The sequence below is a fragment of the Priapulus caudatus genome, unplaced genomic scaffold, assembly GCF_000485595.1.
Source record: "Priapulus caudatus unplaced genomic scaffold, Priapulus_caudatus-5.0.1 Scaffold3404, whole genome shotgun sequence".
NCBI classification, from domain to species: domain Eukaryota; kingdom Metazoa; phylum Priapulida; class Priapulimorpha; order Priapulimorphida; family Priapulidae; genus Priapulus; species Priapulus caudatus.
This window is the reverse complement of record NW_014580465.1, coordinates 3755-13940: the sequence shown is the minus strand read 5'-3', so window position 1 is coordinate 13940 and position 10186 is coordinate 3755. Positions and strand designations below refer to the sequence as shown.

At 42.6% G+C, this 10186-nt stretch overlaps 1 protein-coding gene across 1 annotated transcript; it reads right to left on the bottom strand.

Annotated features, from left to right (window-relative positions):
* Positions 1 to 725: 725 nt before the first annotated feature.
* Positions 726 to 9657, bottom strand: LOC106819425 (unconventional myosin-VIIa-like). The gene is made up of 6 exons (XM_014824065.1): positions 9616 to 9657; positions 7709 to 7787; positions 6714 to 6834; positions 3673 to 3808; positions 2745 to 2823; positions 726 to 869 (listed from the first exon to the last, which is right to left on the bottom strand). Exons 3-6 carry the CDS (start codon positions 6784 to 6786, stop codon positions 726 to 728), a joined length of 432 nt encoding a protein of 143 aa, XP_014679551.1. The 5' UTR covers positions 6787 to 6834; positions 7709 to 7787; positions 9616 to 9657.
* Between the last annotated feature and the right edge of the window lie 529 nt (positions 9658 to 10186).

The window sequence follows — 10186 nt, the reverse complement described above, 5'->3', positions numbered from 1 at the left end:
CTCTCTCTCTCCTCTCTCTCTCTCTCTCTCTCTCTCTCTTCTCTCTGCTCCTCTCTCTTCTCTCTCTCTCTCTCTCTCTCAGTTCTCTCTCTCTCTGTCTCTCTCTTCTCTCCTCTGCTTCTCTCTCTCTCTCTCTCTTCTCCTCTCTCTTCTCCTCCCCTCTCTCTATCTCTCTCTCTCTCTTCTTCGCTCTCTCTCTCCTCTCTGTCTGCTCGTGCTGTCTTCTTCATTCTCGCTCTCTCTGTCGGCTTCTCTCTCTCGCTATCCTCTCTGCCTCGCTCTTCTATCTCACTCTCTCTCTCTCTCTGCTTCCCTCTCCCACTTCTCTCTGTCTCTATGTCTTTTCCCTCTTCTCCCTTTCTGTCTGTCTGTTTCTCTCTCTCTTTCCTCTCTCTCTCTCTCTCTCTCTCTCATCTCTCTCTCTCTCTCTCTTCTCTCTCTCTCTCTCTCTCTCTCTCATCTGTTCTCCTCTCTCTCTCTCGCCTCTCTCGCTCTCCGCTTCTCTCATCCTCTCTCGTCTCTCTCATCTCTCTCTCTCTCCCTCTCTGTGCATCTGTCTTGTTCTGGGGTCCTGGTCTGTCTGTCTCTCTCTCTCGCCTCTCTCTCTCGCTGCTCTCAGCGTCTTCGCTCTCGCTCTCGCCGTCTCGCTCTCGTCTCCTCTCCTCTCTCTCTCTTTCTCTCTCTCTCTCTCTCTCTCTCTCTCTCTCTCTCTCTCTGTATCTGTTTCAGTCGTTTACCTTGGGGAACCTGGACTCCTCGTCAATGAGTGAAATGATATTTAGAGGCTTGACTGCAATCAGGTCCAGCGCATCCTGGTTGTCAACGAACTCTATGTGCTGCCAGTTGATCGCCTCTAGATTGTACTCTTCCTACATGCGACGAACACGAAAAACCCATCTTACTGATACGATAACTATGGACTAGTGGGCTCATCCAAATCCGTTCTTCAAATTCATCATCAATTCACATCGAAATCACGATCGGAGTTACATCTGCACACGTCATAATGTTACGTTACAAATTACGTTACATCTACACAGTATTTTGGCACCAACCTAGCTTCGTGCAACGATTTTTATTGTGCTTCGGGTCTATTTTTCTTTATTTTTTAACTTTATATTAGTCTTTATCGTAATCTTATATTGATACATGAGATAGGAACGTAGACTTAGAGTAAAATTATCGAGTGCATCATTAGAAAGCTAGCTTCGTTAAGCAGATTCGTGAGTGATTAACAGAAAAGACAGACCGAACACTGAATGCTTCCCACTAGTACAAGGAACATTTATACGTAGCATCAATACCTCAGTGCCAGCATTCTGGAAGGAACTAGAAGCAACAGCTTGACATACATAACGAGATGGTTCACAGCAGGAGATATAGATCCTAGATGGCCCGTGGGAGAGGAAAGGTGCTGGCCAGGGACGAACACGAACCAACAGCAAGACCAACTAATATACTATAATCACACGCAATAACGGTGATTAGAGGAGCGATAGATTCCATGAAGAACAAAAACATAAAAGGGAAGCTATGCAGAGGTAAACAAAGGACCACAGACCTCACATTCATGACATAGGTAGAACTTAACGAAAAGCATAAAAGAGAAGCTATGCAGAGGAGAACGAAGGACTACAGACCTCATATCTTCACGACATAGGTATAACTTTTAACAAAAAACAAAATTGAAACAAAAAACATAAAATAGAAGCTATGCATGGGAGAACGAAGGACTACAGACCTCACCTTCATGACATAGGTAGAACTTGGTGGGGTTCGCACTAGTGGCAATGGGACTATATACGAACACGAAACAGAGGTGCACATTCGTACGGTACCTGCTCAATTTTGAAGCAATGATAGATGAAGAACTGCTGAAGGCACTCATTCGCCCAGTTGATACAAAACTGCTCATAACTACATCCACCAAAATAAAAAGAAAGCCATGCCAAAAAAAGTGAGAGGGAGAAAGAGAGAGTGCTGACAATATTGGGAAGAAGCTTCCCGTGTGCAAAAATGCAGAACTAAACGGAAAGCCACCAGAAGCTGAAAAACAAAAACTCAAATTCGATATCTGTTAGTAGAGGGGAGCCGCAAGGAACACCTGGCTGTTTCAACCCGTCATGGCCGACATTGCCACGCCGACCGACTATTCCGTCCACCAACCGGCTAATTTTACACCATTATAAATACGCATATGAAACGTATTGAACAAGTTTTCAAGCGCCCATCATCATTTGTTTATGATGACATCCTTAGGCCTGGTTCCAGAAACAATGGTAAATAGACATGTTACTAGACAATGGTTATGTTATATTTTATAACATCACAAGTGTAGCATTTCATAGCCGTTGCGCATAAAAAAATTTTGCGAAACTTATGACGTCCTAGACTTTTGATAGTCGATAACCACGTAGAATTCTTTCTTCGATTCGCACCATGTTTCTGACCATGAAAATGACCTTGACCTGACCTTGATGTTTTCCTACAACCAGGTGTTCCTTACGCTCACCATTGCGATGCAAAACCCATGTCCAATCAAATATAAAGCCGTGCAATCATGCATGCGTACAACCATGTATGCGTGTGTGTGCGTGCGTGCGTCTGAGCGAGCACACACTAAGGTGAGTGGACCGTCTCCCGTTCGAGTTATAGAGTGCTATAGACAAGAACATCTAAGATTCTAGAAAATTTCCGCGCGACAGTGCTTCGCTTCATCCACGCGCATGCAGTTCAATCTCTACCTGCTCCAGTTTGAATATATGGCGGATGAAAAACTGCTGCAGTGCCTCGTTTGCATAATTAATGCACAGCTGCTCAAAACTGAAATGTCAACATTGTCGTTAATGAACCAAGGATATTAATTACCGGCGGCCCCACGATCACTCACAGCATATACTCTAGTCTACGAACACATCAAGGAACATTAACATACGAACTTAACTAGTCATGCCCACCAAAATATTCACATGCAGCACGAACGTTATAATTTTTATCTAGAAACAAATATGTCATTTATAAAATGAAGAATGATATGAAATGAGAAGTTTTTCATTCAAAGAAGGACCTTTCATTTCATGAATCGAATGACAATTTATAATTTACTATGATAATACAATCGTTCAAACGACACTGCAATATATTAGTGGATGTTACAATCATTCCCACTAACACTTACTACGTCTAGCACCCACCATTCACATGCTATGCACTGCTGGTTACATCACAGGTTACACATCTATTAACTGAACCAAACTTTCACTGAACATAAACCTAACTCTCTCTCTCTCTCTATACGCAGTCAGAACCGCAGAGACACCGCGTAAGGGCGGTAGCCAGCGGATTAGGAATTGGGGGGCGTCCTCCGAGCGCAGTAACAGTTTGGTCTTGAAATTTTTTTTCTTTTAGGCTTAAATGTAAAAATAAGTGCTTTAATCAATTTAGATGCTGGTTTCTGTTTGACAATACTATTTCTAGAATAGTAATTTAGAATTTTATTTTTTATTTTTATTTTGATGTGGGGGGTCCTAGTGGCCCCAGGACCCTCCCCCCTAGCTAACGCCGCTTGAGGAACGTACGGTACCTGCTTGCATTAACATAAACTCAATACCTCAAACTTACCAACTCGTTCTCTATTATGCAAGTCACCAATCTGAGGCGAAATGCTACTACCTGTTCTTGTCAAAGTTTTCAAAGCCGAAGATGTCGAGAACTCCGATCGACATGTACTGGCTCTTGTCCGCCTTCGGACTGAATATGGCTTTGTTGATCTTCTCGACGATCCAGATGAACATGCGACCATAGATTCCTGCAAAATACCGATAGTTAATACCAATGACATACATCTGTGCACATACCTGCGTATCTTCTAGTAGATCCTTGTATCTCTAGTTCTTGATATATCTAGTAGCTCCCTTGTATCTCTAGGCTTCTTGTATATCTAGCTCCTTGTATCTCTAGTTCCATTGTATATAATCTAGCTCCTTGTATATCTCTGTTCTTGTATATCTCGCTCCTTAGATTATACATCTAGTACGGCTCTTGTATCTTCTCAGTAGCTCCTATGTATTCTAGCCTCCTTGTATCTCTAGCTTCCTTGTATCTCTAGCTCTTGTATAGTCCTAGCCTCCTTGTATATCTAGCCTCCTATGTATTCTAGCTCCTTGTATATCAGCTCCTTGTATATCTAGCTCCTTGTAATCTCTAAGTAGTCCTTTGTATATCTAGCTCCTTTGTAATCTTTAGCTGCTATGTATCTCTAAAGTAGTCCTTGTATCCTCTAGCCCTGTCTATCTTGTATATCTAGCTCCTTGTATCTCTAGTAGCCTCCTTGTATCTCTAGCTCCTTGTATCTCTAGTAGGCTCCTTAGTATATCTAGCTCTTTTATCTCTAGCTGTTGTATCTATAGTAGCTCCTATGATATATCTAGCTCCTTAATTTTGTATCTCTAGCTGCATTGTATTCCTAGCTCCTTGCTTCTCTAGCCTCCATTGTATCTCTAGCTGCTGTGTCATCTCTAGTAGCTCCTTGTATCCTCTAGCTAGACTCCCGGCTATCTCTAGCTCCTTGTATCTCTAGCCTCCTATGTATATACTCCGCTCCTTGTATATCTAAGCTCCCTTGTATCTCTACTTGTATCGCTATAGCCTCTGTATCTCTAGTAGTCCTTTATCTATCCTTGTATTCTTAGTAGCTCTTTTTTATGACTAGCTCTGTAGTATCTCTAGCTACCCTTGTATGCCTGATATCTAAGCTACTGCTTTCTCTAGCTCTTATCTCTAGTAGATTCCTTGTATCTCTAGTAGCCTCCTTGTATATCTAGCACTTGTATCTCTAAGCTCTTGTATCTCTAGTAGCTCCTTGTATCTCTAGTAGCTCCTTGTATCTCTAGTCCTTGTACTCTAGTCCTTGTATATCTCGCCTTCTGTATCTCTAGCTCTATGTATCATCTAGCTGCGTTGTATCTCTAGTTAGCTCCTGTGTATTATCTAGCTACTTGCTATCTCTAGCCTCCTTGTTCTCTAGTAGCTCCTTGTATCTCAGTAGCTCCTTGTATCTCTAGCCTCCTTGTTATCTCTAGCTCCTCTAGTATCTCTAGCTCCTTGTATTATCTAGCCTTCTTATAATACTAGCCTTCTATGATCCTAGCTCCTCTGTATACTCTACCCTGTATCTCTAGCTGCTTGTATCTCTAGTAGTCCGTTGTTCTCAATAGTCAGCTCTATATCTAGCCTCCTTGTATCTCTAGCTGCTGTGATATCGTCTAAGTAGCGCTCCTTGTATATATCTAGCTCCTTAATTTGTATCTCTAGCTGTTGTGAGTCTTTAGTAGCTCTCTGTATCTCTAGTAGCTCCTTGTATATCTAGCTCCGTGTATATCTCTAGGCCTGCTTGCTATCTCTAGTAGTCCTTGTATATCTAGCTCCTTGTATCTCTAGGCTCACTTGTTATATCTAGCTCCTTCTATATCACTAGCTCCTTGTATCTCTAGCTGCTTCGTATCTCTAGTAGCTCCTTGTATCTCTCATGTAGCTCTCAGTTGCTATATCTAGCCTCCTTGATATCTCTAGCCTGCCTTGCTATCTCTTAGCTCCTTGCTATATCTACTCTTAATTTGTATCTCTAGCTCTTGTATCTCCTAGCTCCTGTATCTCTGAGTCCTGTATCTCTAGTCCCTTGTATCATCTAGGGCTCGCTTGTATATCTCGCTCCGTGTATATCTCGCTCCTTTGTAATCTCTAGTAGCTCCTTGTATATCTGCAGCTACATTGTCTAAGTCTTAGGTATCCTATGTATCTAGAGCTCCTTGTATCTCTAGTAGTGCCTTGTATCTCTAGTCTCTTGTATATCTAGCTCCTTGCTTATCTAGCTCTTCGTATCTCTAGTAGCTCGTATATATCTAGCTCCTATGGTATCTCTAGCTGCTTGTATCTCTAGTAGCTCCTATGCTATCTCTAGCTCCTGTTATCTCTATGCCTCTTGTTATCTAGCTCCTTGTATCTCTACGCTGCTTGTATCTCTAGCTCCTTGTAATATCTAGCTCCTTGTATCTCTAGCTGCATTGTATCTCTAGTTAGACTCCTTGTAATATCTAGCTCATTAATTTGTATCTCTAGACTGCTTGTATCTCTAGCTCCTTGTATCTCTGAGCCTCACTTGTAATCTCTAGCGTGCCAGCTCTTGTTATCTGTCTCCTTAGCTCTGCTCCTTGTAAATCTAGCTCCTTGTATCTCCATAGACTCCTTGAAATCTAGTCCTTGTATATCTGAGCTCTGCTATCTCTAGCTCCTTGTAAATCTAGCTCCTTGTATATCTAGCTCCTTGTATCTCTAGCTCCTTGTAGATCTAGCTCCTTGAACTGCGTATACACACCAGGACAGAGCACCAACATGGCGTCGCGTGATTACACGAGAAGTATTGTGGAAATTCCTACGTGCTCAAGACTCACTCTTAGTGTTTAAATAGTTGAACCGTGAAACAACGTGCGAAGCAGTGAAGGTGGTGAACAGGGTGGCAACATTACCTTTAACGAGGGCGTTACGAGGATTACCTTTAACGAGGGCTTCACGATAATTACCTTTAACGAGGGTGTCGCGATGACTACCTTTAACGAGGGTGTCACGCTAATTACCTTTAACGAGGGTGTCGTGCTAATTACCTTTAACGAGGGTGTCGTGCTAATTACCTTTAACGAGGGTGTCATGCTAATTACCTTTAACGAGGGCATCACGAACGTCCAGCGATTGCTCGGCTCCCATCGTCGTAGTTACGGAGTCGCCTCGCATGAAGATCGTGCGAGATGTCAGAGCGGCCGTCAGCTCACGCTCGTTGACCTAGGACACAAGGGCGTAGCCAGGAATTTAGATTGGGGGGTCCTCGAGCGAGTAACAAGGGGGTCTGGTGGTCTGAAATTTTGTTTGGGGGTTAAATGTAAAAATAGTGCTGTAAAATAATTTTTTGGAATACGATACTAAAAATATATAAGGCCTATCTGATAATTAAAATTGTAATTATAATTTTTTTAATGAGGCCATGCAGGATTAGGAAAATAGAGAAATTTTTTTTTGGGGGGATTTTGATTTTGATTGGGGGGGTCCTAGGGCCCCCAGGACCCCCCTGGCTACGCGCCTGTCATCACAGGTCACAACACGCGTCTCCGATGCATTTTCAACGATTCGTCAAACATTTTGTTGACGTGTTGGTTCGGGCATTAGCTGGGTGGATATGCCATCCAGGTAATGGTGCAAGAACATTTTGACGACTGTTTCACGTTATCAAAAGAACTCGCCAGTTTTTAATTCATGAATCAATCAATCATCATCAACTGATTGTATAATGATGATCTCTTTCCGTCTTCGATATAGTCCTCACTTGGGCGTTAAAGACCCTTGGTTGTTATTTACGATGGGGGAGTTATATCTAACGTAGAAGTGATCGTGTTTATTATGAATCTGACGTTGTAAGTCACACAGACGGCTACTTCCAATTGTGATATCTATAAATAACCAGACATACCTAACCAGTATAGTAAGCTAACGCCACCTATTGTCAAATAACGACACTAGAGTTCACCCCGAGTTAAAAGATGGAAACCCTCGCTCTCTCCCCCAGATGGCTGTATGCGCTAAACAGTAGCTAACTGTTGCTCTCAATGAAATCATGTCACATCTCCTTCATCTAACATGCGCATAGTGTCACTTCACTCACCTGCAGGAGTTTCGCTGCTCTCTGCACGTCTGCGCTGCGTTTACAACCTGTGTAGCATCGATGTTCTTAATCTGATGACCTGTAATATCAGACGTGCGATCACATGTGACGCGCGCGCGAATTCAAAGATGCGGCATTTGAATCGACGTAACGAACGTAGTACGAGTTTACATAATTAATTTTTTTAGAATGTTTATGTATGAATATGATATAGTAATCAGACGTGTGGTTGCCATGTGACGCATGCGAATTCAAAGATGCGGCATTTGAATCGACGTCTTCAACCAACACGTTAGTTACGAGTATTACAAATAATTTTTTTATAGAACAATGTTTATGTATGAATGTATGATATAGTAATCAGACGTGTGGTTGCCATGTGACGCATGCGAATTCAAAGACGCGGCATTCGAATCGACATAACGAACGTAGTGTGAGTTTACGTAATGAATTATTTAGTATGAATTTACGTTTCTGAGGCACCTTGACGGGAGCTGCCCCCGCTATTGTATCCTCTCTCCTAATCAGGATTGATAATATTTGACTCAACAGTACCACGAGTGTGATACCCATGCTTCTGCCTTGAATGCACAAGTGTGCTTACCACACACGTGTATGTCTTCGTTGTCCATGTGTTGTACTTCTATATGTAATCTATATATATATATATATGGATAAGCATGTTCTTACCAGACACCTGTATGTATTACTTATATATATATATTATATTATATGAATATGTCATATCAGTGCCCTCGAAAGAAGCGTTGTCCGGTTGTCCGAGACAACCAGAATTTGCGCGGACAACCTAACCAGTCTGAGACATTTGTCCGGCTGGACAACCAAGAAAATGTGGACGAAATACGCACTTTTATTTATGTTTTTCTCCAGTGCTTCTCAGAGCACTTATAGCCTGGCCGGCCCGCCATTAATCTATGCGGGAGGCCGATCGCGAGCCCACCGTTGCGAAGCGGCGCATACCAGCTTGCTATTGTCCAACACTGGTATTATGTCAGGGTTTTCTGATTTATGAGCAGTGTGAACTCTATTGGAACAGCATACAGCAAGTTCACCCCTACATTGTTGTTTATTTTTATTCCATTACTATTTTGAATTTCGATGCGCTTTGCCCACTTGCAAACACTAAACAAACAGTGGGGATTCATGTTGGATCAAAAAAGTTTTAAAAAAAAGAGAATTGTCGTTAGTCAGAATGACTCACGGCTTGTACATTTTACTCAAAAGTGCCGCAAATACCAGTCTCTGCGATCTACATTTTCAAATATTTTCTGGGAGGACCCCATACCCCCGACTTGTTTTTCAACCCCCTCATTGGAATCCTAGAATCTTGCCACTGAACAATTCGCCCATATCTGGGAGCCAGAGAACATATGAACAGAGAATGTCGCCTTTTCGCATTGCACCAAAACAAAGATTGCTAGAGAGGTAGAGGAGCCGTCAGGCGCCGATCCGCAGACGACCGGTTTGGAGAGGGAGGCGAGGAGCCATTAAAATATTAGTACATCCACTACTTTTCGCCCCTGCGCCCAGTTCGCTGTTTTTTGGCCCTTAGTTAAAAATCCTGGCATACACCACTTGTATTATTTGGTGTTTTCTGGGACCACTATTATTATTGTGATTGAAAATAGGAGATTTGGGATATTTTTTGGCGACAAACAGAATTTGTTGCGGACACACTGATTGATGCCTGGTCGTCCGCAGGACAAGACATTTTTTTTTTTCTTATTTCGAGCACTGTAAATATATAATATATATGGTATGTATGATGTCATGTATATATATGCATAAGCATGTGTACCAGACACCTGTATGTATGTTATGTATATTATATTATATATATATATGTATGTATTTGCTACTAATATATATATGTAAAGCAAGCTTACCGGACACCTGTATGTTGCGAGAGGTGCCCAGTATGGAGGCGAGGGATCTTCATGATGTCCAGACTCAGGCTCACGCGAACAGCAGAACCTTCATTGCGAACCCGCGCAATGTCCGCAACTCGCCAGCGTCGTCACGGCCCTCGCACTTGATGTTATACCCCTGTGCGAATGAACATCGCATGATGAACACACGAGACCACTCGTCGCGGCGATTGAACTAAATGTAAGACGTCTCGCGCGACACTTGTGAACAACGACAGACCGTCGCTCGCGGAGTGAACAACGATAGATGCGGGGAACTGCTAGAGTAGCTTACCTGTTATCAGGCTAGAGAAGTTACCTGAGTCAGGTTAGCAGTACTTGCTTACCTGAGTCCAGCGTAGAGTTTAGACTTACCTGAGTCAGTGATAGAGTAGCTTACCTGAGTCAGGGTAGAGAGTTACCTGACTCAGGTAGGTAGGCTCTTTACCTGAAGTCAGGATATGGAGTAGCTTACCTGAGTCAGGTAGAGTAGCTTACCTGAGTCAGGTGTAGCTAGCTTACCTGAGCAGCGTAGAGTAGCTTTACCTGA